This window comes from Colletotrichum phormii, assembly GCF_030913505.1.
Source record: "Colletotrichum phormii strain CBS 102054 chromosome Unknown BDP81scaffold_12, whole genome shotgun sequence".
NCBI classification, from domain to species: domain Eukaryota; kingdom Fungi; phylum Ascomycota; class Sordariomycetes; order Glomerellales; family Glomerellaceae; genus Colletotrichum; species Colletotrichum phormii.
In genome coordinates this window covers 1,027,279-1,054,610 of record NW_026851454.1, presented here as the reverse complement: position 1 = coordinate 1,054,610, position 27,332 = coordinate 1,027,279, and the positions used below count along the sequence as shown (strand labels likewise).

At 53.0% G+C, this 27,332-nt stretch overlaps 8 protein-coding genes and 1 non-coding gene across 9 annotated transcripts; 7 read left to right on the top strand and 2 right to left on the bottom strand.

Moving 5' to 3' along the window:
- The first annotated feature begins 4,837 nt into the window (after window positions 1-4,837).
- Window positions 4,838-5,551, top strand: BDP81DRAFT_430233 (uncharacterized protein). Its single transcript, XM_060590588.1, has 2 exons — window positions 4,838-5,209; window positions 5,282-5,551. The coding sequence occupies exons 1-2, from the start codon at window positions 4,863-4,865 to the stop codon at window positions 5,436-5,438; spliced, it is 504 nt and encodes a 167-aa protein (XP_060444359.1). The 5' UTR covers window positions 4,838-4,862; the 3' UTR covers window positions 5,439-5,551.
- Window positions 5,548-5,625, top strand: BDP81DRAFT_t197. Its single transcript has one exon. It is a non-coding gene; the product is annotated as a tRNA-Gln (tRNA).
- Window positions 5,626-7,000: 1,375 nt separating this feature from the next.
- Window positions 7,001-8,174, top strand: BDP81DRAFT_321373 (zinc-binding dehydrogenase; the record flags this gene model as incomplete). The annotated part of the gene is made up of 2 exons (XM_060584608.1): window positions 7,001-7,604; window positions 7,702-8,174. The coding sequence occupies 2 exons, from the start codon at window positions 7,001-7,003 to the stop codon at window positions 8,172-8,174; spliced, it is 1,077 nt and encodes a 358-aa protein (XP_060444358.1).
- Window positions 8,175-8,932: 758 nt separating this feature from the next.
- BDP81DRAFT_41406 (FAD binding domain-containing protein) lies at window positions 8,933-11,172 on the top strand. Its single transcript, XM_060589332.1, has one exon. The coding sequence runs from the start codon at window positions 9,175-9,177 to the stop codon at window positions 11,107-11,109; it is 1,935 nt and encodes a 644-aa protein (XP_060444357.1). The 5' UTR covers window positions 8,933-9,174; the 3' UTR covers window positions 11,110-11,172.
- A 64-nt stretch (window positions 11,173-11,236) lies between these two features.
- BDP81DRAFT_321368 (uncharacterized protein) lies at window positions 11,237-12,653 on the bottom strand (the record flags this gene model as incomplete). Its single annotated transcript, XM_060584607.1, has 4 exons — window positions 11,237-11,691; window positions 11,750-11,817; window positions 11,877-12,339; window positions 12,413-12,653. The coding sequence occupies 4 exons, from the start codon at window positions 12,651-12,653 to the stop codon at window positions 11,237-11,239; spliced, it is 1,227 nt and encodes a 408-aa protein (XP_060444356.1).
- A 3,824-nt stretch (window positions 12,654-16,477) lies between these two features.
- Window positions 16,478-18,780, top strand: BDP81DRAFT_490813 (fungal-specific transcription factor). Its single transcript, XM_060595295.1, has 3 exons — window positions 16,478-17,285; window positions 17,341-17,778; window positions 17,834-18,780. Exons 1-3 carry the CDS (start codon window positions 16,582-16,584, stop codon window positions 18,681-18,683), a joined length of 1,992 nt encoding a protein of 663 aa, XP_060444355.1. The 5' UTR covers window positions 16,478-16,581; the 3' UTR covers window positions 18,684-18,780.
- A 237-nt stretch (window positions 18,781-19,017) lies between these two features.
- BDP81DRAFT_395299 (uncharacterized protein) lies at window positions 19,018-20,240 on the top strand (the record flags this gene model as incomplete). The annotated part of the gene is made up of 3 exons (XM_060588050.1): window positions 19,018-19,102; window positions 19,169-20,016; window positions 20,079-20,240. The coding sequence occupies 3 exons, from the start codon at window positions 19,018-19,020 to the stop codon at window positions 20,238-20,240; spliced, it is 1,095 nt and encodes a 364-aa protein (XP_060444354.1).
- A 407-nt stretch (window positions 20,241-20,647) lies between these two features.
- BDP81DRAFT_430225 (uncharacterized protein) lies at window positions 20,648-22,050 on the bottom strand. The gene is made up of 2 exons (XM_060590587.1): window positions 21,964-22,050; window positions 20,648-21,870 (listed from the first exon to the last, which is right to left on the bottom strand). Exons 1-2 carry the CDS (start codon window positions 21,967-21,969, stop codon window positions 20,959-20,961), a joined length of 918 nt encoding a protein of 305 aa, XP_060444353.1. The 5' UTR covers window positions 21,970-22,050; the 3' UTR covers window positions 20,648-20,958.
- Window positions 22,051-25,163: 3,113 nt separating this feature from the next.
- Window positions 25,164-26,507, top strand: BDP81DRAFT_430224 (uncharacterized protein). The gene has a single exon (XM_060590586.1). The coding sequence runs from the start codon at window positions 25,302-25,304 to the stop codon at window positions 26,397-26,399; it is 1,098 nt and encodes a 365-aa protein (XP_060444352.1). The 5' UTR covers window positions 25,164-25,301; the 3' UTR covers window positions 26,400-26,507.
- Window positions 26,508-27,332: the final 825 nt, after the last annotated feature.

Sequence of the window (27,332 nt, the reverse complement as noted above, 5' to 3'; positions counted from 1 at the left end):
GTCTACCCCTTATCTCTACCCCTGAGATATCCACTTCTATACCTCTTTCGTGACAAATGCCAAGATAGCCTAGATGATACGTAGTCGCATCTGCCAACACTTTTATGTAGCGGTCCTCGCACATCTAATAAAGTCCGGTAGCCAAAAGCAATAAGTTGCAGACTAGTCCGCTACTGGGCTTAGCAAATTGAGGAATACAATACCTAGAGCGCCCGTGTACAGCAGACCAGGCGATGGTTTGATGCCAAGCATCGTTACGTTGAAACAGTGGTACAAACTCTGGCGGAGGTATTGCTCAAATTTGACGGAGGCTACATTGTCGAACCCGACACAAAACCAGACTTACACCTCCGTTTAAGCGTCTAATTGAACTCTACGGCCCTGAGCGTAACTTGAATTGGTGGACTTTGTGCAATTCAGAAAGGAGCGGTGTTCTTACAGTGAGCTCGAGCTCTGAAAACTTCGTTCTCGCTTCCCGACTTACCCCTGAGACCAGATCCCTATTAAGCTTAATCACTTCTCAGCGGGATTATCAACCGGCCTCTGAAATAAAGTTTAGAATCGGCCACCCAGTAGAGGCATTCGTACTTGCTTGCACCTGATTGGCATTCAAGCATAAATCGCAGACTGGCCATATTTCGTTACGCGTACTAATTAATGAAAGCTCGCAGCTTAACCTCATTCTACGCTTAGAGCGGTAGAGAAAGGATTGAATAGTTGGGCGGAGACAACGTACGCTTGACTGAACCAGCCAGGGAACTGGTACCACCACATGGTCGCTTAGCGGTGAGCACTGTCTTTGACTGCAAGTTTGCGAAATTTCTTTGATACTCATGTTGCTGTTCATGACACAGCCAAGCCAGGGAGACCAGAAAATTGCGTACATGTTACACATGACAGGCCAACCACATTTCTGATGACGCATGGAACGTGGGGTTGGGTGAAGTCAAATGCAAAGAGATTAAATCCGATCCTGATCTCGGCTTCCAACCGCTTCGTGGCCTTTGTCTCCTGATGAGCGGTAACTACGGCAGACTGCAAGAGGCACTCCGCCAAAACACTTTTTCTCAGTAGACTTACGGTAGCCATACAATTAAGTACGCTAAAGTGCCATACGTACCCTACGTATGAATAAATATGATTGCTAATCCCGTACAATATGGCAAACAATTACTTACGACCGGAGGCGCCGTAGATCACGTAAGGGCAGTTGACTGGTCCGTAGAAGTGGGGCCACCGGGGTCTATACCTCCTTACCAATTTCCACTGCCAATCAATTTCCTCTTTTTCCCACCCAACTCAATATTCCTTAAGAGAGGTAAGTAACTGTAAGGGGCTGGCCCCTAGGCTTGTTCTGTCGTGGATCCTCGTGATCATATTCTTGTCTATTTTATGTGTTCTCCTTTGCAGATGCAGCCAGGAATATCCCTCATCTAAGGCACCTAGATTCCTGCATTTTCATTAGTTGGTCTTACCCAGATTATTATATGTCCAGATTGCTCGTTCTGGTCCGAGCATACCCGCCCAATTCCACTTCCGCACTTCAACATGTTCAACGTAGAGGTGCCGTGAATTGACTATTCTAAGCTGGGGAGGAAAAGAAGGAATTACAGGGGTTCGCGTACAGCTACGGCATGATATACCTAGACTCGGCGGTATACAACGGCAGAATAATAGCTCCGGCAAAGCCGGATATCTTGACCGGCTCCGGCCTATAGTATAACTAAATATAATGATTTAATATAATAATCGGTTATTATAGGTCGCGGTCGGATAGTGTTACGGCCAGCTAGTCGTAGTGAGGTATGTTTGCAGAAGTTGAGGCTGCGGAACTGGTAACTGTAATCGTAGTCGTGGAATGGTTTCAAGGAAACTATGTCTGTCAATGGTAAGGTAAGGTAAGGCTTCGGTGATCAATCGTAGTCTTGTCAAGGTGATAGCTGAAAGCGGATGTTAATCCTGATACGAAGTTAATTGCTGAAGAAGCTATGGGAAGTCTGTCCTAGAGCCCGGCTCGAGTCCATCCTATATACAAGTCCTGATCCTGAACATATCCTTTGTTGCCTGGTCACCATGTTCGTTGGTGATCACTAAGTGGATACTGGTGAGCGCTCACTTTGGGTGATCACTGTGATCACCTTATCGTGTGCTCACTTTCCTTATCGTCACGTGACTTGTTCCATAGTTCTTCCGTTCCATGAGGAGTCACCTGAGTTCCCGGATTCTCTGCGTATATCAGGTAGATAGCCGCCGCAGGCCTGTGGGGCGGGCCCCCTGGCCTTGTTATGCATGTTGGGTTGTAACACTTAGTGTCGTGATAAATAGTTGTGAGGAAAAGTACTAAGGTATTATCTTTCTAGCTTAGCTGATTGACCTAGAAATGTAGGGAATAAACCTTTAGTGTAGAAATATTATAAAAATATATGTGCCTTACGTACCTGACTGTTACGCCCGCCGCAACTTGTCACTGTGGGCGCGTAGCTATATAATGCAGAACAAGGGACAATGATGCCGGAGTCATCATTATCGAAGCTTTTGCTTTGTGCCACAGTTGGTTGCCTTGTCCAGCTCGTAACACTGACCGTCTTTTGTAGGGATATAGTGGATCTAACCCCAGGGAATACCCTTCCCTTCATCTTGCTTTTTATTAATAAGTAACTGATCAATTCCCCTATCTCTTCGGCAGGTTCCAGTTGCCCCTATTGCCTTTAATCGTAAAGTACGAAAGAGCTTTATAGAGGCAAATAGGTTATCGAGGAAAACGTGGTATTCAGCAAGGGGTAGTAGGGTCAGTAACGTAGTAACTACTCGTTGAGTGGGCGTGAGGCTGTCGTCGACCCCCTTTTCCCTTTGAAGCTGTGGCCGCTGTTGTGGTACAAGACCATACGGCCCCTTCCCGTGGACGTGCCACAACCATCGTAGGAAGTATCCAGACTGCGCTAAAACCCATACTTTGTAGCCAACTGGCGTAGGCTTACTGGGTACTGTTGTCTTCTCAATAGAACGACCTGTAAATCGTACCATTGCCTCGTCAACGGTGAGGTTACTACCAGGTAGATAGAAGCTATTACTAACTTCCTATATATGACTAGACCACTGGTTCACCTGCCTATAGACCTTAGGCATAAGGTCCTCACGAGGCTGGGCTTCACTGCGGTATCGTTTCTTCGTAAGAGGGGGGTCAGGCATAGTAATTCAGCAGTATTGAAGATACGTAAGCGGCGGGATAATAGTTAGAACCGGTCTCGAGAAATAAATCGGGTAAATAAATGGATAGGATCTTCGTTCTTTTGAGATGTTGACCAGTACTCGGATACCTTATTTTCGGTATGGATTCCCATATAAATGAGGATCCCCAAGTACAAACAGACTTCCTCTACAGAAGTCGGTCTCCATAAGCGGCTTCGAGAGTATTGCTGAACAGGACCTTGTTGTGCTGCTTCATTCGTCCATTGTACCCACGATTCTACTATTCCTTGTGGTACGTACCGCTGGAATAGCTTCAATGGAGTATCGGGGAGGTCTCGTACCGTCGCCTTACGATAGGGCACTTCAAGGGGACTGAAGTGGCCTGGTATGCCTCGTTCCAGCGAAGGTGGTTCATGTGGGCGTACAGTCGCGCTATCACACTTCTCGGGCGCACAGTCAGCTGTACAGGCGCTTGCGAGGTCTTCAGGAAGTATCGCAACGTTGATACAGGAATGTACAGACCCTTCAGAGTCACTATCGTCGCTCGAGGCCATCGTGACGAATTGGCATGTGTAGATAGGCGATTTTGGTGGTGAAGGGAAGCCAGGGATTCCTAGGGGTAAATGACGTACTGTCATGTATTCCTGATGTGAGGGGTTAAGAGTGGGTAAAAGAGTGGAGCAATGTATCTGTAGCCCAACAGCACTCGATGGGATACCGCTATACGGAGTCCTATAAGTTCAATCGATAATATGTCTTAAGCCGTAATTCTACGTAAACCATATCTTTGGTTTATCTCCCTAGTGTAAAGTTTAATAATCGGTGGTGGGGTGACTGTAAAATTCGATTTCTGCTTTGACGCATGAAAAAAGTGTTTTGGCGGAGTGCCTCTTGCAGTCTGCCGTAGGTAATGACTGATGAATGGGTCTCAATCTGCTGTGGTGTTTGCTGATCTGTTGCTCTTCCGCGCTGGGACCCCCATGCGTCCGATCAGCTGAATGCGGCTGTTCGCCATCTCTTGGACATGGTTTAGAGCCCTCATTCACGAGGATACAGATTCTGGACAGATGATCAGAGTTACTGGAAAGAAGCAAGAGACTAACAAGATATCACAAAGCGAGGTAGCAAGTGGAAGACATGTATAGTAGAAAGTGGCTTGATTCCTCTAAGTGGAAGATCCGTATGAGGGTCATATCTATATACCGTACAAGACGGATAATCGGCTTGTGGAAAGCGGTATCGTACGGCAGTAACCGGCAGCGCCACACGTGGCGCTGCGATACAAGACTTTCGACAAGTGTGTTTTAATCCATCAAGATGTTCAAGCCTCTAAGGAGGTAGCTCGTCCAATGAGCCCCATGATGCTGGCAAACTTCAATGGCTTATGCGGCAAGTCTCCCATGTTGCACAGCAGTGCCCAATCGATTCTCCACTTTGGCATCATTCCTTGCGTATTGTACTGGCAAACCTTTCGTTTGTCCTAAACCAGACCGCGATCTTGGCTGTCATGTGGAATGGCCATCAAGAAACGCTGTTCGTGATGTCAGCTACGGCACGATGCTACTTGAAAGTACAAATTCAGAAAGCCCTGCCGCTCGTCCAGCTTTCTGCTCCAAACTCATTATCTCAACTCACCAAGCCTACAATCCTCGAATTAAGTTTTCCATACCCTAATGGCTATTCACCACCTCTTGACTCTTGGTCTCGCAGCGGCTGCAATAGCATCTCCAGCTCCATCCAGCGACGCAACACCCACCGACCCAAAAGACGCCCTCGTCAAGAAAGACGACTGGGACAAGTACCTCAAGTACAAGGCCAGTCTAGGTGGCCCCCAAGCTTCCGAACAGGAAGCTGTGCACCGCCTATGTGACCTGGTGCTCTGTCTAGGTCCAAACCACACCGGAGAATGCAGCCTTTGGTGCTACTACAAAAATCAAGCTCAGAGCTTTGAAGAAGCAAAACAGCGGCAGGTGACGATGTCGACATGGTTCAGAAAGTCGGATCGTTGTAATTTCTACGCGTACGTTGTCTTGAGACCCTCAAAGGATAAATAATAAACCTGAAAGCTGACTTGAGAATGCGTTTCGAGTAGTTCTGGTGCGATGAAGTGTGACCTTGACATCCTGATGACTTCGACGACCTTCCACCAGGTAATCACGAATTCAGGAGCTCTTCCTGGGGGCAATTTCGATGATAAGCTGAAGGGAAAGATGGGATGCGTGGTCTGCTCCGACTTTCCAGAAGACTAGCTCATGTCAGATGTGTCATGCCAACACATGAATAGAGGCGAAAGCCTATCACACTTCTAAGCCTATCTACAATCACTGCAGTTTGAACGCACTTGAGAAAGGTACAATAGCCGGCGTGGTGTAGTGGCATACACCTGGCAAGGCCTCTGGAGCCCAGAGGTCGCTGGTTCGATTCCAGCCGCCGGCAACTGCTTTAACTACCTGTGGGAAGGGTAGGGCAGAGCCCAACGCGGGGCCTAGGACCCTTTCCGGGCCCTCGCCAGGGTTTCCTCATATCCACACCCTCCGACCAAGAACGAGTACACGTCGTCAACCAAGTACTGGGGCAGGAATGGTCTTGTACAAATCAGAACATGTACGAGGGGCCTGTTTCGGCAGGCCGCCCTCTCCAGACATATCCGGCCTTAAGCCGCAAAATTCAAGAATGGAACTGGGGCACCAGCGGGAACCAGGGACAGATAGAACGCATAGTAGCCATAAGGCACGATTTGGAGGACGATTTGAACTGTATCTAGCAATAGTTATAGGGCGACGGCTCTCCACGCCATATACCCTTCGGGAGGTCGGCCGCAAGGGCGGCTGCGCCCTTGCCACCACGGCGTTAAATATAACACACACACACACACAAAGGTACAATAGAATTAAGATAGCTTTGACACTGAACAAACCGATGGCGGGACCCTGGCGAAATATTCCGAGTAGAATTGTTACGCCAAACGTTATCTGAGGATTTTCTAGCGTTCGATAGTTTTCAAGCTTACCAGCTGGACACGATATTGATGCACTGAGCCCACGAAAGTGATCTGGCCATTGCCATGGCCATGTAACGACGACCTCTCATGACTTTGTTCCAATTGCTATGGTATGACTCCAAGAATTTGATACCATGTGACAGGATGCAGCTGGTGGTGATGCTACTGGTTAGTTTGAAATCATTATTTTAGTGGTTGTCTAAATATTTTACATGTCGTCGTTGAGCCCTTGAACTCGCAGAGCTTGTGAAGTAGATTTGGCAGGATTTGTTTGGATAATCGCATCAATTGCAGCAGGCCCGCTACAGAAGGCAGTCCTTAATTAGTAATGATGGAAAAGCGGCTCACTAGAAACTGTGTGATTCGATGAACTCAAACCCGCAAGTTCCAAGAGCATTCTGGATCCCGGGGTTTGGAATATAGGAGAGACTGTCTCGGCGCATTTAGGCGTATAACATTTAAAATTACTTCTGCAACAGGTGCTAGTGACCTGTTCTCCGCGATATTGTATTCAAGTCGGCTACTTTGAAGACCCGGAGTAAGTGATTATCGGCCCGGCGACTCCCAGGCCGATCCGGGGCTTGAAGGCGGCGGGACCTGGCTGCCATGCCGAAGTTATCGCCCCGCCGCGCTCCACCGTTGCGGGGATCATCTGAAGATGATTTCTAATACATGCGTCATTCTTCAAATCTCCCAGAGCGGAATTTCGCCCGAGTCAAGATCTCAGAAGCAAAAGGCAAGAATCAAATCAAGCGTGAGACGTCGCAGTGACATCCCGCAGACAGAGAGACAAAAAGACAACACACAAACATGAGCACCAACACTCAAGTCCAGCGCTGGCAGACCCGCCAAGACGGGCTCGACAAGCTCTTCCTCGCCACGGCGTCCCTGCCGCAGCCCGGGCCCGGCGAGGTGCTTGTCAAGATCAGCGCCGTGTCTCTCAACTACCGAGACACGGAGGTGGCCATGGGCCTCTACAACCACCACAAGACAATCAACCCGGCCGAGACGGAGCCCATCGTCCCGGCTTCGGACATGTGCGGATCTGTCGAGGCTGTAGGCGACGGCGTCACCAGGTGGAAGGTTGGCGATCGCGTCGTGTCGATTTTCAGTCAGACGCATATCAAGGGTCAGATCAAGCCGGTGGATATGAAGAGTGGTCTTGGATTCCCGTTGGAAGGTGTCTTGCAGACGTACCGCGTTTTCTCTGCTGAGGGATTGGTCAGGGCGCCCAAGCACTTGAGTGACGAGGAGGCCGCGACTCTTCCCATTGCTGGCGTGACAGCTTGGATGTCGATTAACCAGTTCCGACCTTTGGGCCAGCCTGGTGGAGAGGGTGAGGTTGTGGTTTGTCAAGGAACTGGTGGTGTGGCTATCTCGGGATTGCAAATCGCGAAGGCTTCAGGAGCCACTGGTAAGTGATGTTCACACACACACACACACACGCACACACACGCACACACACACACACACGGGTGCCTAGCTAACTGAGCTAACACCCATCGTGTCAGTCATCATCACATCCTCCTCGGACGAAAAATTGGAAAAAGCAAAGGCTCTCGGGGCGGATTACACCGTCAACTATCGCACGACGCCCAACTGGGACGACAAAGTCAACGAGTTCACCAACGGCGAAGGCGCCAACCTCATCCTCGAGACGGGCGGGGCCAAGACGCTGCGACAGTCCTTTGAGGCGATTGGCTTCGGCGGGCAGATTGCATGCATCGGGTATCTCTCTGGTAAAGTCGACGACGTGGAGGACCGGACGAACGTCAACTTGCTCGCGCTGAAGAAGACGGTGACGCTCAAGGGTCTTATCAACGGTCCGAGGGAGCGGTTCGAGGAAATGATTGACTTTTACGAGGACAAGGGGATCAAGCCCGTTGTTGACCGGGTGTTTGAGTTCAAGGAAGCGGATGAGGCGTATAGATACCTCTACAGTGGAGGACACTTTGGCAAGGTTGTCGTCAAGGTCCAGGAATGAGTCGCAGTGAAGCTAGAGCCGAATACTACTATACTATTGAGATGAACTCATGAAAGATGAGAAAAGACTGACGAGAGTGGCATAGTGTGACGAGAATATGGGGTGACAAGCTCAGTGAACCGAGGCATGTCCTGCAAGCCGATGGACTCGGACAACGATACCCCGCACCGGAGAAAGCAAATGAAGCATGGAGCAAGGAATTGGAGCATGGGGAAGTCAGGGACCCTGAGCTGTTTAGCTGACTCGGGGCTGTCAAAATCCCCTGCAACCCGCCCGTTGCAGCTGCGTGTCGCCGGATGCGATGATGCTGCAGCTCACCTCACATGTCAGCGCTGCCTCTCGTCAGCTTAGTGAGCTTTGCTGGCTTCACTGTGAATCTCATCTCATGCTTCACCTCCCTCTCACACTCACTTGCCCACTCACTCAACACATCACTCATAAACATACCACTCATCTTCCCACCCCGTGCTCCGCATCACAAAACATCTCCATCTCTCACATAGCCGCAATCAAATAATCTTTCCGATCCTCAAGCACCATTCCCTGAACTCCCGCGCGCCGGAACAGACGGCGTCGCAGATCGGCCTTCCGCGGACTTTGCCCCCCCCTGCGCCTCAATTCACACCGTCGGACCAGAACAGTGAGAGCACCCAAGCTCCAAAAGCAGATAGAACCCGTCGTCCCCTCACCACAGCCCGAGCAGTCATCCCACCACAAACAATCACGTTCGTGCCTCTTTCAAGCAGGTCATAACACCATAAGCCAATCTACGTGCTCTGCGAGCTCAGTAAAGACAGCTCCAATCGGCCGGGACACCTCTTTTCAGTCTTCAGTGACCCGAGAATCAGGTAATTCGTCCGCCCCAGCCCGCCAAGATACTACCTTAACATCCCCGACCAACCACCTCGGACCTCCATCTCACCCACCTCAGTCTATTCATTCATTCATAAAGCTGACCGACAGCCCTCTTCCTCTCCGGCAACACTCAACCCAAAGGGCCATGGCGCCGCAACTGCAAAACGTGCGCGACATCTTCCCCCTCCCCCTCCCCCAAACACCAACCCAGACCCTCGCCACCCTCGCAACCCTAGGCGCCTCCGCCTGGCTCCTCAAGCTCATCGTCCGCCATATCCTCCTCCGCAGCCCCGCGAAACCCTCCCACGGCTCCCCTTCCACAGCAGGTCCGACCTTCGCCGCAATGAGCACAGACAAGAAGAAGGCGCTCCTCGAGCGGCCCGCCATCATCGTCGGCGGCGGGTTAGCCGGCCTCGTCGCCGCCTTTGAGCTCTCGGAGCGCGGCGTGCCGGCAATCATCATCGACCAGGAAAACGAGGCGAATCTAGGCGGTCAAGCATTCTGGTCGCTCGGTGGCATCTTTTGCGTCGACTCGGTGGAGCAGAGAAGGATGGGTATCAAGGATTCGAGGGAGCTCGCGATGCGGGACTGGTTTGGCTCCGCGCAGTTTGACCGCGAGAAGGAGGATACCTGGCCGAGGAGATGGGCCGAGGCCTTTGTCAACTTTGCTTCGGACGAGATGGAGCAGTACGTGAAAGCCAGGGGCATGGGCTTCCTCTTCAACGTCGGCTGGGCCGAGAGGGGAGCGGGTATGGCGGAGGGACACGGTAACTCGGTGCCGCGGTTCCATGTTACCTGGGGTACGGGACCGGAGGTCGTGAGGGTCTTTGAGGAGCCCGTGAGGCGCGCGGCCAAGAATGGGGTTATACAGTTTCGATTCCGACACCGCGTTGACGAGATCATCACCGACGAGACGGGTCGCGCCATCGGCGTTCGCGGAAAGGTCCTCGCTCCCGACAACTCTGAGCGCGGCGTCAAGTCCAACCGCGACATTGCAGGTGATTTCGAAATCTTGGGATCCGCCGTGGCAGTAACATCCGGCGGCATCGGCGGAAACGTCGAAGCCGTTAAAGCAGCATGGCCCATTGACCGTCTCGGCTCCAAAGTCCCCGAAAACTTCGTCGTCGGCGTTCCAGCCCACGTCGACGGCCGCATGATCGGCATCGCGGAAACCGTAGGCGCAAACGTCATCAATCGCGACCGCATGTGGCACTACACCGAAGGCCTCCAAAACTGGAACCCGATCTGGCCTAACCACGGCATCCGCGTCCTCCCGGCACCGAGCTCGCTATGGCTCGACGCGACGGGCAAGCGTCTCCCGCCCTTCCTCTTCCCCGGCACCGACACCCTCGGCACGCTGAAGCACATCTGCAGCACGGGGTACGACTACTCGTGGTTCATCCTCGACCAGAGCATCATCGCGCGTGAGTTTGCGCTCTCCGGCTCGGAGCAGAACCCCGACGTCACAGGCAAGAGCATGTGGCAGCTCCTCTCGCGCGTCTTTGGCAAAAAGGGCACCGTCCCCGTGCAGAACTTTCAAAAGTACGGCAAGGATTTCGTAGTCAAAGATAACCTCGCCGACCTGGTGCAGGGCATGAACGAGCTGCAGCGCGAGCGCGGCGGACCGGTGCTGAGTCTGGAGGACATCAAGGAGACGATTGAGATCCGCGACGGGCAGTTTGATAACGCCTACTCCAAGGATGCGCAGGCCATGCTCATCAATAATGGAAGGACGTACTGGGCGGATAAGAGGAGTCGTATCGCGCCGCCGCACAAGTTGTTGGATCCCAAGCATGGGCCGCTGATCGCCGTGCGTATGAATCTGTTGACGCGCAAGACGCTGGGCGGCATTGAGACGAACTTGGAGAGCAACGTCATGAAGGCAGATGGAGAGAGGTTCCCGGGTCTGTATGCGGCTGGTGAGGCAGCCGGCTTCGGCGGTGGTGGTGTTCACGGGTACAACAGCTTGGAGGGCACGTTCTTGGGTGGTTGCATCTTCTCTGGCAGGGCAGCGGGACGCGGGATGGCGGATGAGCTCTTGGGGCCAGCAGAGATCAAGGGGCCAAAGTCGTACTTGTAATGGTCGCAATGTGAGGTGTAGTCGATACTTGAAATAGGATAGGGCGGGATGAACGTCTCGGGTTGTCAACATTCAAATGGAGTGGATATCATCACTATCAAACATTTGGTATGGTACTTAAGCTTCATCATGAGTCCGGTCCCGTCAGAAAGGCCGACGTTCGCACTCTCTCCATCTTGACTTCCGTCGTCACTCGGATCTGGCCCTGCCTAGCCCACTCTCCGCTGACCAAGTCGTCCGACTTGCGCACCTCGACAGTCATGCCTGATGCTGGCGATCGTATCCCTCCTGCGTACCCACGCTCCTCGTCTCCGCCCATATCGCTCTCTGTATCCACTGTCTGCTTCTTCGATCGTGCGGTGAGCTCCACCTCATCTTCGCCTCGTCGCGGTTGTGTGTGGTTCTTTGAGTTGGTCACTTTGGACATGGAGTTGCTGGCTTGCGATATCGTCTTGCGGACCATGGACTTGAGCCATGGCGGCGTGTAGTGTGAGATCATGGGCCGGAGGTGAGGAAGGCAGGCAGCGATGATGTATGTTCCTGTTTCGATGATACTCCAGCCGACAAGCCCAACGGATGCCCCTAGTTGGAGGGTTAGTATACCGGCACGTCATTGAGGACATTATTGATCATCACTTACATGTACGGTCCGAAAAGGCAGAGTTGCTGAAGAAAATGAAGGCTCTGATGATACTGGCAACGATGCCACTGTGAACATGTTAGTCTCGGGGCCACCTTCCTCTTCTGACCAAAACGGGACAACTCACAAACTGCCAATCATGAAGATGCCGATGAGGGCAATGCGCTTGTGCGTCGGCAGCTTCAGGTCCCAGATAGTCTTCAGCGGCAAAGTCATGATGAAAAAGTCCAGCACGAAGCCCGGAATGCTCTGTGCATGGAAAAAGGCCTGAACGTCGACACACTGTCCGCCGGGAATCGTCCGGTCCCACCAGAATTCGATGGGTTGGCACTGGAAGCACGCCGTGATGATGAAGGAGAAGCTCGTCGCGGCCAGCGTCGCGAGAAGCACGTAGGCGGTGGTGCGCATGGCCCCCTTCCAGTTGAAGACGCGCAGGTATAGGCACACGATGCCCATCTTGGGCAGCGCCACGGACGTGAAGTAGATGATCTCGAACGCGAGGATGCACTTCGCCCACCCGGTCAGGAGGGCTGGATGAAACTCCTCGACGAATTCAACGTGACGCCCAACACCGCCGACCTTAACCATGACTGATGATACAGAGTTAGTCGAGAGTTCGGACCTCGAAAACCACGCCATTTCCACGCTGGGCAGAAAACCTACCGATGCCGACGGCGCACATCCCTAGGTCCACCACGTAGGCGGCCGCCAGGAAATAGTCGTCCAAGCCATACCCGCCAGCAGTAAACCGTTTTGCGTATAGTCGCAGGCCGAGAAAAAAGGTCGTCAAGATGGCAAAGGCGATGGAGATGCCTGTAAGTGTGCCGCCAGAATCTTCCGCCAGATATTCAGCCGTCACGTTGTGTGTTGTTTCGCCTTCGGCGGCCAAGACGAGGCCGGACATTGTGAGTCGTCGAGGGCAAGCTGAGCCGATCCACGGCCAAGACACAACAGGATCATGAATCCCTTCTCTCGCCCGCTGTGAGAAGGAAACGAACCCAGAGGCCAAAATAATACTATTATCGCAAAACCTGCCGCAGCCCTATCTTGGCGGTTTGCGGGACCCCTCTTTCTTTAACAAATCCCGACTTGGCACGTCCCCAGATGCCCCATTGTGTGATGGCGAAAGGGGGGGTCCGGAGGGAGGCAGAAAAGAATAATCTGATAATAGCCGGGGGGTTGAACATTAAGATCTCCAGCGGCATGATCAGGCCATGGCCAAGAATCAAATGCTAGCTGCCGTGAGTGGTCGGGAACGAGCATAACAGGGCTATATTTGCGCCTCCTTTTTGCCATTTGCGTAACTTCTGTGGTAATGGTTTCCACCATGCCGCATCCTAAACATGCGGAGAACGTTCTCTCGGGGCTCACACTTGCCGGTGCGTCCCATTGTCGGACTCTAAAGTTGGCTAAAGTTGGCTAAAGTTGGCTTGGTTGATTAGCACGAGGGGGACCTGGACCAGTGAGACGATGAGATGGTGGTAAGACAGCCCCTTCAAGCGTCCATCAAGCCCCCCTCAACGGCGTTGAACAGCCACACGAAGGACACGAAGGGGCCTCTTAGTTCAGCTTGGATGAAACATCGCGTTCTAGAATGATCGTGGAAAGAGAGTTTGAGATGGACATGGGGTAGCCTTGTCGTCATGCTGTGGTCCTCTGGGAGATCGGGCACTGGCTTCCCTTCCCATTCGTCGCAGCAGGGTACGACTCGCGACAATTGTAATCTTGAGCTTCTCCACCATCCTGGAAGCCGTCCAGTCCTAGGCCCGAATCGGACCCGTGCCACAGCTTGCTGGCCACATATTCCTGGCGTTGCCTTGGATGCTTCGACGAATGCTTCCTTGGAATCCCTTTCCTCTCCGCCGACAACGACGGGGGTAGGAAAGGCGAGTTTCTGATTCACGCTGATGAGACGTTGGAGTATGACGGAGGCGGCACAGCATCACAAGCCAATTTCTGCCTTTCATTGGTCTAGACCCCGCTTGGTCGATGGGACTTTAAAGGTTACCGCAGCCATCTGATCATCTCGTTGAAGAGAAACTGGTCATGTCCTGGAAATAGGCAAACACACCAAGCCTTGGGTATTTCCTCTCCCCCCTTGTTGCCCTCATTCTTCAGCGAATTCTGCCCGAGCGCGGAAGTTTATTTGCCTCCTCCTCCTCCTCCTTCGTTCTCGCTGCGCGGCCGAGGTGGGAGACGGCAAATAGTGGTAACTCCCGGTTGCGTTCGTTGGTGAACGGTAAAAGGCGACGGCACAGATGACTCGTCTCACTCTCGCCCACGCGTGAACGCTCCCGTCAGCCTGCCTTTCAGCGCCGTGCCGCAGCGAACAACTGACCCATGCGCTTGTCTGGCGTCATGGGGTTCCTTGGTGGACACGAAGTCGATTTTGCAGGATTCATGCTCGACCTGTCGTTGCCAAAAGGCAGGGAAAAGCTGAGGAAAATGAGCTCCAGCATACGGGCTATTGTTCAGGGCCCCACGGCGATCCGTCGGCTTATGGGTACGACGAGTGGATATTGCCTCCATCGCGGCCGATCCCCGATCTTGCTTCGCCTCGGTCCTATTTCCTATTTATGCCAGCTGCGACCCGGTTGGAGATGGGTAGTCATCATGCTGCCGACGCGTCAACCCTCGAGGTATTTCAAATGCGCTGTGTGTTGCTGCAGGTGAGATATCCAGGAGATGAATCACCTATTTGACGCCGCTATCATGTTCGTCCTGTGGTCCCTAGTCTCCCAGTCCCCTACCCATTCACGTGCCATTCAGAAAGGGCTCATGGTGCTGGAGAGGCACAGAGGCTGGCACGCTGGCTCGCATATCTTCCTGCCCCATTCGAATTGCTCCTCGACGATCGTGATCGACGACGGGATTCTGGAGACGACTCCGTTATTTCGAAGGCGGAGTGACTGCTCAATTCGGCTCAACCTCGATTTTCGTGCGTCGAGATCAGAATCCAGCGTATTGGTAAAGGCTGCAACGCGTATGCAGTGATTCTAGCGCTAACTGCTGAGCCTCGGTCGTGAAGATCACAAATGTAACGGTACGGTCCTGGTGGGCGTTTCAGATCCTCATGGAGATGCATCCCTAATTCTCTCAAATATCCGACCAGGTCTTCCCGCACCACGATCTCGACAGCCTGGTCACTCGGACTACTGCAGCCAAAGGATCATTGGCATGAGTGGTATCGAGCAAAAGTCCCTTCCAACGGAGAAATTTCCCATCAGCTCATGAAGACGGCACGATCGCGTTGAAAGGCAGCCAGCCTATTGCTGAGCATCTAGTAGTGCCCGTGCTGTAGACTGGGATTCGTTCCATGTCCATGACTAGAACGGCGTGCCGGCGGGAGGAGAACTCTCCACGACGTTTGCGCCGTGCGGTCGGAAGGCAACTGATTCAGTCAAATGTACTCCGTACGGAGTATCCATCTCCTCTCTCCCACTCGGGTTTCCAGACGTCGATCCCCTGCGCACAGTAGAAGGTGGACTGGCGATATGCGGTGCTAGAAACGCGTCCATGCCTGGCAGCACGGCAACTGCCCTTTGCGACTGTGGTGATACTGCACACCTAATGCTCGGGGTGTGACACAATGCAGGCTCGAACTCAAGCCGTCGATTCCAAACTTGCTCTTAGTGATGCGTGATGCATCAGTAGTCGTTGCTTGCCGTTGATAGTGCTGAATAGAGATGCCTTGACGCCTGGCGGGGGCAGGGTGCAGAGACTCCCCCCACGAGAGATGACAGGAGGGGTTACCATGCCGGCGAAGAGATGTTCCATCTGGCTGTCGTCTTCAGGGATGGCCTTGATAGCTTCGGAGTGACCGTGTCCCAAATGGCAAGGCGTCTGACCGGATGCTCGCAGAAAACGACCAGTGTAGGAGAGGCCATCCGCATCTCCAGGTTTACGACTGCAGTGGACGGCGACCACAAGACGAGGTGCCCTTGAGCAACGTATGCAACGGAGCTTTTCGCTTTGAGCCGACGAACGCAGAAACTTGTGACTCTTTCGAAGGATTGGTCATGTAAAAACGGTGAAGTCGATATCCAGGATCGAGGGAGCTCCTCTGGCCCACGCTTATGTCGACATCGAGTCACTAGGATAGGCTGCATCCTCCCCAAAAGTTGCAGTTAAATCGTGGACAACATACTTTGGGATCGCGCCGGCACCTTTCCACAAGCCACAGGCTGGTCGCATTCCGTGATGGATGAGAAAATGGAGGAGCATCGAGATCGAGATGTTTTCTGTGCGCGTAGAGGCATGAGAGAGACATTAGAGCATGCCGGTCTGCCCAATTGTCCATCACAGCTTTGCTCTCCTCCGCAGCGGCGCCTTCGAAGGCTGCAGAGCTGCTGATTCGGATGTAGTATCGCGTCTCAGTCCATCGTTGATGCAAGCTGCAGAGGTATCCTTCATGCGAGTAGATGAGAACTTGACCGGAGGAAATTGACGAAGCGGAATCACTTGTTGCCTTTGTATTCGGAAGAACATGGTGAACAATGATGCTGGCTGTAGGGGTGGATGGGAGATTGATGCCTCAATTGACCGCAGAAATGGAAGTGGTGGCCTGGAGGTTTTGGGAAGTCGCTGTCCGATTTCCCGAGGTACGTTATCGACATTATTTTGCGTTATCCTTAACTATCGTTATCCTTATCGATTAGATAATCCTAGACATATCCTCGGGAAAGGTGCAAGTTCACCGCGGAAAACGACTATTAACACGACGAACCCCTCCAGATAAGCATGAATAACAACAACAGCCACGGCAAAGTCGGAATTTCACTCGTCTTACTTTGCCTCGGTTCCGTCAGAGAGACAAGTCAAACACCAGAAACATGGCGTCCGAGGCTGACAGCGGCTCCTTGCCCTCGGAACGCCCCTACCGCTCCCACCTTCGCCCAGCTTGCCTGGCCTGCCGGAAGCGCAAGTCACGGTGTAACGTCGACAAGAATGGAGGAACCTGTCTGACTTGCCGAGCTCACGGAACACAATGCGAGTTCCCGCCGGCTCCCGGTGGAGCCTCGCCGCGGCCGAAGTCTGCTTGGAGAAGCGCGCAAACCAGCAGGTCAAAGGACCTGGGCCACCGCCCGTCCCCGTCGCAACAGCCTCCGGCTCAGACGTTCTCCTCGGAGCTGCAGTACAACGACCAGACGAACCAGCTGCCGTTGGCCGAGGCAGGCCGGCGTGTTTCAAAATCCTCTGATGGCCATCCTCCCATATTCTCTCCCCAGGAAAAACGGTACCCGGAACCCATCGGCGATGGGGGAGAGGATGAGGCTCATATTGTGGGACCAGCTGACATTGAGGACACCCAAGTTTTGTCAACTTACCTATCTAATGACTCTTCTGTTTTGAATCGAAGTAGGATCTCGGTGACGAGCCCGCGGCAGGAGCATAGAGGTGGCACACGGAAACCGGTTGTCTTTACCACCGTGAGGAAGCAGCCCATTGGTCTTCCTGACGACCGTAACCCAGCATTCTTGAAGTGCCAGATGATTGAGAAGCTGCTCGAGCCCATGCTTCCCGATGTTGTTGAGCTGTAAGACAAGCCCAAGATCCCGTGTTGCGTATCGTGACCTAACTTGTGCCCGTAGGTTCTTTGAAAAGCCTAATCGATGTTTCCCCTTGTTGGATAGACAGTCCTTTGAGAAACGGTTCGTCGAAGACAGGAGGCACATCTCCCCCGCCTTATTGTCCTCGCTCTACGCGCATACGATGACCTACTGGGCACAATCCCCCAACCTCGTCACCCAACACCGCCCCGACACAAGGTTCATCTGGAACCAGGCCAATGATGCTCTGTATTCTGAGATCCACCTGTCGCCAGGCATCTCGACCTTGCTCGCCATCCTGCTGAACATCTCCGGCCGGCCATTGACTTCGATCATCGGAAACGGCCTTCAACTTGGCTCCGCTATTTCTCTCGCTCACTCGCTCGGCCTGAACCGAGACTCTTCTGATTGGGATATCCCAGAGGCCGAAAAACTATTGAGAACAAAGATATGGTGGGCCATCTTTGTGTATGACAAGTGGTATGTGCAGACACAACAAGTGAGCGCAATGCTCTTGGACTAATGAATGACCCAGGTCGAGTCTGGCGTATGGCACGCCTCCGCAGCTAAGGAGCGGCCAGCACGACGTTTCCCTTCCCACAGTAGAGCAGCTCTGCGGCTCGGTACCGAACCCAGTTGACTACGAGGCAACGTCTGTGTACTTGGCATTTGTCGCCCTGGCCCGCTTCCTCGACAGATACCTAGAGCGGATCTACGATCTCGAAAAGACCTCAACCACCGGTCCATGGGATCTGGAAGTCCTACTGACGCAGTGGGAGGACTCACTTGACAACAACATACGGCGAAGGATCATCCGCGGAGGCGAGAGTCTCGACATACCAGGCTCAGCGAACCTACGTCTTGCGTATCTCTACATCAGACTGTTGCTTCGCAAGTGGGAGTTGGACGCCGAGAAAGCAGCCAGCGCCGACCACACGTCCTCGATTCCCATGCGCTGCTATCTTGAAGTTCGACGCGCTGCCGAGGAGATTGTCCTTCTGGTTCAAGAGCTCAAGGACCCCCAGCTTGGCGACTACTGGCTCCCCCTTCTCACCTTCGCATTCACGTCCACCACCAAGTTCCTTCTTCGCTGCGCTCTGGAGACGGAGAATACCGTCAGCGGTCTGGCGCAGAGTATGTCGCTGAAGCTAGCACGCGACCTCATCAATGCGCTTCAGGTCCATCGCCAAAAGGCCTGGGACGTGGGAGACTTGTGTATCGCACAGTATTCCGAGGTCATTGAGAAGCTTGCCACGTCCAGCTCGAGCGCCGAATTTTCCGAGCAGCCCGTGGACATGCCCGAGCTTCAGGAGTACGTGTCGACGAGCGTGCCCGATATTGATGAGCTTTTTCCTAGTCTATGGGACATGTTCGGCACTACGTGAGGTGATGTTCAACAGATGCTTGGTGTGCTGCCGGTTCCCGGCCGGGTTTAAGACGGACGGACTGCTCCGACGGACTACTCCGTCTACAACTTCACACCATCAACACCTTAATACTGGCAAGAGGCCCAATCCCATTTGACGTGAACATCAGTATATCAACTTCAGCATTGGCAGAATCGACCTGGTATTTTGAATGATGAACGCCGTTAGCAGGCCCCACAGAATCAAGCTTCCGCCACGGATTGCAACTCAATTACCCCGCATCGTCGACATCCGTTCTCGTAGACTGTGTCCCGTTATCTCACACAGGAACTCATCGAGAAACGCGCATACAATGGGGCCGAAAAGAGTCGCTGTGCTCTACCAAGCCATAGATCCTCCTGCCATCAATGGTGTACGCAAGCCGATGAAGCCTGGTGGTAAGTACATGTACTTTAGCCATCCATGTAACAACCTCTGCTCTGGCACCGGCTAACAGATTCAAGGATACCGCGACTCAGGAGCCGACATCGCCTTCAATCTCCAAGCCAGCAAGTCTGTCGACGCAATCACTCCAATTGCGGCACCATCGCCAGATAAAGATACCCAGTGGTGCCTTCCGGATACCGAGGAAGGGATCCTGGACGCCGTCAACAAGGGAGCAACCCATCTCTGGGCCAATACAATCTTATTCGCATCTCATCCAATACAGACTTCCGGGTCCCTCGAAAGCGTCCAAGATACACTCAAAGTTATCGGGCATGGGCCTCTTGTAGTTGAAAAGTACGATGACAAGGAGTATGTAAATGACTTACTACGCAGCATCGGCGGCTTTACGATGCTTCGCTCCTGGACAATCCACTCCGGCCCGGCAGCGGAAAACAAGCTTGAGCAGCTCAACCTGCCATTTCCGATCGTCGCAAAGCCCATCCGCGGACGGGGAAGTCACGGCGTTCGAGTTTGCCAAAATCTAGAGGAACTCGCCGCTCACACCAAAGTCCTCTTCCAAGAATCGCCGAGCATCATGTTGGAAGAGTACCTCTCTGGCGAAGAAGCCACAATCACAGTGATGCCTCCGAATGGAGAGAAGAAGGATTACTGGTCCTTGCCCATCGTCACCCGCTTCAATCACCAAGTTGGAATTGCGCCTTACAACGGCGTGGTAGCGGTCACTACCAACTCGAGGGTGATAACAAAGAAGGAGGAGGAGGATCCTGCGTATGGACGGATTACGAGGGAGTGCGAGGCAGCAGCGAGGGTATTAGGTGTCGCGGCTCCCATTCGCATCGACGTCCGACGTTTTCCTGGAATTTCTGGGTCCAATTTTGCTTTATTTGACGTAAACATGAAGCCAGTAAGCCCACCTCTCGAGAGCTTCGATGCTATTGACAATCTCCTAACGAAACAATTTTGTAGAACATGACCGGTCCTGGACGGCCTGGGCGAGATGACCAGGCGAGTCTCACGCTTCTGGCAGCTGAAAAGCTGGGCTGGGACTACCCAGAGCTGTTGAGGCAGGTGCTGAACACATCGTCGACTTTGAAGGCGCTGAGGGAGTTGAAGCCTAGGGATAAATAAAATGACGGGGACTACTGACATTGCGTCAAATGGATGACGTATCAAATAGCTAGACGATCATCAAATACAAATGGACAAAGAAAACACCAAAAGAATCTGTCGCAGCGCCACACGTGGCGCTGCCGGTTACTGCCGTACGATACCGCTTTCCACAAGCCGATTACCCGTCTTGTACGGTATATAGATAGGACCCTCATACGGGTCTTCCACTTAGAGGAATCAAGCCACTTTCTACCATACAAGTCTTCCACTTGCTACCTCGCTTTGTGATAGAATCATCGTGACTGCCCTCACTAGCTTCATTTTCAAGGGCCTTGTAGGCGGTGTGGGTGGGACAGGTCAGTGAGGTACATGGTACAGACATCACAAGGTCACACAAAGTCACAAAGAGAAGGAGCAAGATGATTGTTTGCAATGCCAGTGTATTCTTTGTCACACCGGATAAGCAGCCTTTGCTGCTGATACTAACAAGCAGCATGTAACTGCCAACGACGAACGAAAACCTGATACTCGTCGAAGCTTAACCACAAGGAAGAGTGAATGACCCATTGACCTGAATCCTCCTTGACGCCTGTTCCCAAACCCAAACCTTTCCGAATCCGAAGCGTCCTATGAATGGAATGAATCCCCCACCAGTATGCCCAAAATCCACCGATCTAGTTCCGTTCCCAAGCCTCCTAAGATGATGAGATCACATGAGTGTAAAGTGTCATGAAACCTAGACACCGACGGTAACGACGACAGTCTGAGTCTCAGTCTCGACGGGTTCAGCGTGCCAAACACGAGTGATGACGGGGAGACCAATCTCGACGTCCTCAGTGGACGAGGTAGCAGAAGGAGCGACCTTCTCAGGGTCCTTGCTCAAGGTGGTGAGGAAGAAGCTGGGCTCCGAGCTAGTAGCGTTGGCGAAGGGAGTGTAGACGGGAGCGCTCAAGGGCATAACCGGATCCTCGCTCAGGGTGGTGAGGAAGAAGGTAGGTTCAGTGGGGGTAGGACCGGAGAAGGGAGTGTAGACGAAGGTGCCGGTGGGATCAGGGTGCTCGTAGTCCACAGAGACGGTGCAGAGGTGAGGTTTGGAGCCATCGCTGCGAGTCGCAGTAGCGCACCAGCTGGAGATGCGCTCATTCATGCCCTGGGTAGTGGTCTGCTCGACAGGAGCAGAGGTGGCGATCTCCATGGAGAGAGCGGAGGTGATGTGAGTAGCGGTGACAATGGGAGCGTTGACCTGCTCAAGAGTGGTCTTGGTGCCAATGTCCATGCTCACAGTGCTCTTGATGCCAGCGCACATCTCCATGATGCCAGTGAGGCCAAGGCTAGCCTCATTGACCGAGAAAGTGGTGCACTTGCTCATGGTAGTGACGATGGGCTGCTTGTGACCATCGGTGGCAGTCTTGGTGCAGGAAGTGCTGGTAGTCTGGTGAACGACCGGGCCCTTGGAGCCGAAGCTCACGATGGGCTGAGAGACGCCGAAGCCACCATCCTGGCGGATTTTGTGCTTGAAGCCAGCAACTCCAGCCTGAGCGGGAATCTGAGCGTTCAAGACACCGGCAGAGGCCTGGTTGTCGAGGACGGGCATACCGTTGACGGCAGCGCCAATGATGGCACCGACGGCGGTGATGGCAATGTAAGACTGAAAAGGAAAATATTGTGAGCTTCCAGATCAACGTGTTTGACTTTTGGGATTTGCGGCACGGGAAGAAGCAGAGAAAATTCACAAACGTACCTTCATCTTGACTGTGATGAGTGAAGAATTGGAATTCTTGATTGGTGATGTATTGTTTGTTGGAACTGATGAATTGTTTTATTATTTGCTTGTTATTGCGATTGTGACAGTTATTTGTGAGTGAATAAAGTGTGTGATGTGTGTGTGTGGAAAAGAGAAGAAAGTGGGAGTGTGAGGGTGGGTGAGAAAGGAATCAGAAGGCTTGAATGGAGGAGGTGGGCGGTCGAAAGGCAGCAGGCAGGCAGGGCAAGAGATTTTCCATGGTTAGGGCTAGCTGTTGCGATCCTATCTATTCAGGCAGGAAGCTCGAATGAAGAACAAGGCAGCAGCGGTCTGAACAAAGTGAGGCTGAGTGGTGAGATGGAATACGCATCTTGTGATTGAGGAGGTGAGGTTATTCAGGGGCACACGTGACTGGGTGAAATATCAGAAGTGAGGCAGACAACCACCTCTGAATGACCTCACAAAGAGCGCTAGCCTTGCACTTGGATTAGTCACTAAATTAATAGGCACTTCTGGTTGGTCTATTATTCAAGATATCACGTGCTCTCCTGAGCTGGAGGATGCCCATCTACCTTATGTGAAGCCTCACTGCCAACCCTCCACCTGCCCCAACTTGATCTCTCGCTTATCTGGCATTTGTGGATCTTTCCTGACGTGTCTGGGGACTGTTGGGGAATGTTCATTTTCTTTATCCAGAGGCAGGTGCTGTTGCCTTTGTGGTTGTCTCTGCCAGTCCGACTGGAGCCCGAGCTGGACTGGGCAGAGCTGCCTCAAGAGGTCGATCAGGTAGGAAGGTGAGCGAAAATGAGTTATCACGAAGTAGTTATGTACTTAGTCAATTGATCTAGTAAATTGAACCATCTCCAGTCCTTCTGGCTTTAATCTCACTAGCCAACGCGTGATTGATGTCTACACGTAGTTGAGCGAATGGTGGTCGGAGGTTGAACGTCTTCCCGAGCCATATGAACGTAGTTGCTGGGCAACACGAATAGCCATCCTGACTAAACATCACAGACATGGTTTACAGCCGTCGGAATAATATCAACTTCAACTGTGTGTTCTTTGCTCTTGGTTGAGACGTAGGAATAAGATTATCCGGATCTCCCAAAATTGTTCCGAGCCCGTGGCCTTCGGCCCGAGGTCGATGCCGTCGACAACCTCACAATTTTGAAGGCCTGGGATGACCTTGGTTGCAATCATATACGTTTGACTTCGATCCTGCTTTTGGGATAGGAAGGAGAAGCATCGGCGAATTCAGGCTGCCCTTACCCAATCTTTGATGTTCATGTATATAGCACCATCGGCAGTCTTCAGGTGTGGTAGCGTTGCCGAACAAGCGGTTGCCGTGCGTTCCGATGCGGAAGTAGTAAAGATCCTCTCTTGTTAATGATATGACAAACTCCCACGTGCCCGCTGCTGTTTGCAAACGATGCTTGGAGCCGGCTTGGCCAATAGCTCATGAAGCCAGCCTCACGTGGCGAGGTTACAATGCCTCAAATCCGGGAAGCCGGCTAAACATACAGACAGCATCGATCCAATCGTCAAGGAACAATCCTGCCGAAGATCATCTTGGCGTGCATCAAGCCATTGCGGAGACGGGTAGACCTAAGACAACCGATTGCCGACTGAATCTTGGCTGACAGAGCCGCACCTCACGATAGTGTTATACTCCGCCGGCGAAGAAGCCGCAATTATGCCAGGACCATATCAGTTATTGCCTTTTCGGTTCAGCGCAATTGCTCGTATCGTGAACATGTCCGCTTGCCCTTATCTCGTTCTCCTGCTCTCGGCCGATCAGAGATTTCCTCCTCGGCCATCAATTCCTCCCTCGAAATCGCCGTCGGAGATCGAGTCAACAGCTCGGCTGGGCAAAATTGGCACGCCAACCCAAGCACAGGCCGTTGAAACGGTCCATCGTCGTCAGCAGAGTCATGTAACATAGTCTTCCTCCGGCACTCTTTGCTCGGCCCTTTTTCGTCCCAAAAGAGACCTCATACACTCTCTGCTACTCTGCGAATCTTCACCAAACAGCCCAAATTTCGAACCACCCGACTATCTACGGATAGTACCTACCGCATTGTCGGGCCCGCACACGCCCAATCTCTCGCTGCCTTGCATCCCATGTGGATGCCCATCAACATCCGTAGTTGCGATGGCGTGGCCCAGGCTACATCTATCGTGTGTCAAGTTGAACAGAGTTTGCTCTAGTCAGGGGGACTTGGGATGAACGAAACAAAATCTTTTGCAGCCAAGACTATGCGCCAGTAGGCCATACCTACGAAGTGCCTACCTCACCCACTTCTAGAAAACCACCAGCCCAATGCCGTACGGTGCTGTACGGGCGAAGGGTGGCTGTCGTCAATAAGCTTGTTTGTGGGGTTTAGAGTTACATCATCTCCGCAATCATCCAAGATCGGCCCTACCAGCCCCTACAGACGATCGCCGTTCTTGTCCTAGTCTTCTTTGGCGTTCTCTGGCGTCTCCGCACCGTCATCAACCTCTGACTCTCTCGTACGGCTCTATTCTAGGAGCACCGGAGTTAAAGAACACCAAAAGGGTTCTCGAAGCAAAAGTAGCGCAACCCAGAGCCCTGGTTGACAGGTCTCCAGACTCCAGAGCCAAGAGGCAGAAGGGAAAACTTCCGGTAATTGTCCACAGTGCATACACAGTCGTAGTGCTGCATCGTGAACCAGAGAAACGACTCGCGGAGATCCACCGAGGCCACGACGTCCGAAGCCGGACTTCATCCCGTTGGTGTTTGGGCTTGCAAGTCAGGAATAGTCGCCAGGGATGCGCCCATCTCTGCGGGGGAATGGTCCCATAGTGCCAAGCCAAAGAGCAGACATTTTTGGCTTCATCAAATTTCATTGCCTTCTCTACTGCCCAGTAACCACGACTCGCTCGGCTCTACTATTATCTCGGCTGCCCGCATAGTCCGCTGCCCGTACGAATACCAGCTACCATCCGCCCGGTGTCAGCCCAACTACCGGCCGGCGCTACTTATTACCAGTAACGGTTCCACGGGCAGCTCCGACAGAGACCATGGCCCCTAACTAACGTGTGATCGAAAACGTCATAGCTTCAAGGTCCCTGTTCCAGTAGAGTGGGATAGTATGAACTAATAGACGCCAAGCCTGATGGCTTGTCGCGGACGAACCGATGCAAGATGGGCACAGAGTAGCAGTTACCATAAAAAGGCTTCCCGTCCCGCTGCCGCCGCCGAAGCTTCCTCTACCGTTGCGGCTTCACTCACTTCTTTAATGATATAAGTCTTAGCGGCGGCAACTCCCTCCTCCTGTCCCCAGCAAGTCGCTCTCTGGTTCCAAGTCGCAAGCATGTCTCTCATCAACGTCGACCTCCACGCCCTGTCAACAGGAGGCGCAGGCTACCTCGCTTCCATCAACGCCGGCGCCAAATTGGCCACACCGGCAATCTCGCTCCTGGCATACCAACCCGCCTTTGCAGACGTTCTCGGCCCCAACGCCACAGCCCGCAAGATCGTAGAAGTAGACTGGGAGGCGTTCCACGAGGGTGGCATCTACAACAAGAAGGACAACTCCCTGTACATCTCTTCCAACTACAACCCCACAGACAACATCAACATCACCGTCCTCAACCTGAACGACTTCTCCGTCAGAAGCACCCAGTTCGACGGCCTCACCGAAGCCAACGGCGGAAGCTCATACTACCCGCCCGGCGCAGACCAGGCCGCCACGCCGCCCATGCAGGTCTGGTGCGACCAGGGCGACCTGACGAGAAACTCCCAGCTCCTCGCTGTCGACCCCAACACCAACAAGTCGGAGCCTCTCATCATCGGCTTCAACGGCCGCAACTTCACCTCGCTCAACGATGTCCGTCAGCACCCCGTCACAGGAGACCTCTGGTTCACCGACCCCCAGTACGGCTTCTTCCAGAAATTCAGGCCTGAATCCGTGCTTCCCACACACGTCTACCGCTTCGAGCCATCAACTGGCAAAGTCCAAGTCGTGGCGGACGGCTTCCAGCAGCCCAACGGCGTCGAGTTCTCACCTGACGGCAAGACGCTGTACGTCTCCGACACGGGCGCCATCACCACCGCACCCAACCTATCCGGCCCGGCCACCATCTACGCCTTTGACATTATCGGCAACAAGAAGCTCGCCAACAAGCGCGTATTCGCGTACGCGGACAATGGCTTCCCTGACGGCGTTCACGCTGATACCGGCGGTAACGTCTGGGGCGGCTGCGGCGACGGAATCCATGTCTGGAACCCCGAGGGTGTTTTGCTTGGAAAGATTCACTTGGGCGAGACGTCGAACAATTTTGCGTTCGCACCGGGCAAGGTCTTTGTTTTCTCGAACCAGCGTCTGTGGGTTGTTGAGAACCTCAAGGCGCTTGGGAGAGAGGTTTGCAAGGATTTCGGAGCGGATTCGGATCCCAGATGCGCCAAGTAGAGCGTCGGGTACCATAGAGCACTGTGTTTTAAAAGTTTTGATACCATATTCCCAATTTAAATTTCAATTAGACCTAGAAACAAGCATTTTCATTTGATAAGTGACGAGTACGTGGCATGGACTTGACTTGACTCCTGATGTGGTGGACACCAAAGCTTGTATGAGATACAAGATTTACTGTTGCGTCACCATTCACAGAATCTGTTTCTTTGCTTGGAACGAGGCTTCTGTTCTCAAATTGCATTGTCTTGAATCTGCTTTTCCAAAATTCTATTACAAAAGACTCGTTGCTGCGAGTTCCAGTACCTAACCAGCCTGCACCAATCCTGGCAATCCAAGAAACGTTCCCTATCCCAATCCATCCATACCACAAGTCCCAGCCCAAAACTTCAGGGCCCACTGACAGTTCGAGAACCTTTTCGATCGAAGGGAATATGGCTTCCTTGTTATTGTGGTCTGGTAGTAAAAGGCTTTCCTCCTGAACCCCCACCCCCCATGCACCGGAAGGATTCATGGTCCTTCGTTTCTGTGTGGAGGACTGAGGGTTGGGGGGGGGGGCTTATATGTAAGCCCGAGTCCAGAAGCTTCAAGACCCATCGACTGTCCGCCGCCGACACCCGACTCCACGACAGGGGAATTCCGGAGCCCCTTGGTGACCTTGACCACCGAGGGGTGTAAGCCCGAGTCCAGAACCTCTAATACCCATTGGCTGTCCGTTGCCAATACCAGACTTGACAACGGGGGTGGCTCCGGAATTGAAGGGATCCATGCTTGCTGCGAGGGTACTCATATCGCGATCAGCTTGCTTTGAGCTGGCGGGTGTGCCATCGTGGCCTTCTGTAAAGCAATGGCCGCCTCGTCGGATATCTTCAGTTGGTTCTTGTCCTTCGCGGGTTCGTCGCCATGCTTGCTGCGAGGGGACGGTGGAGAGGC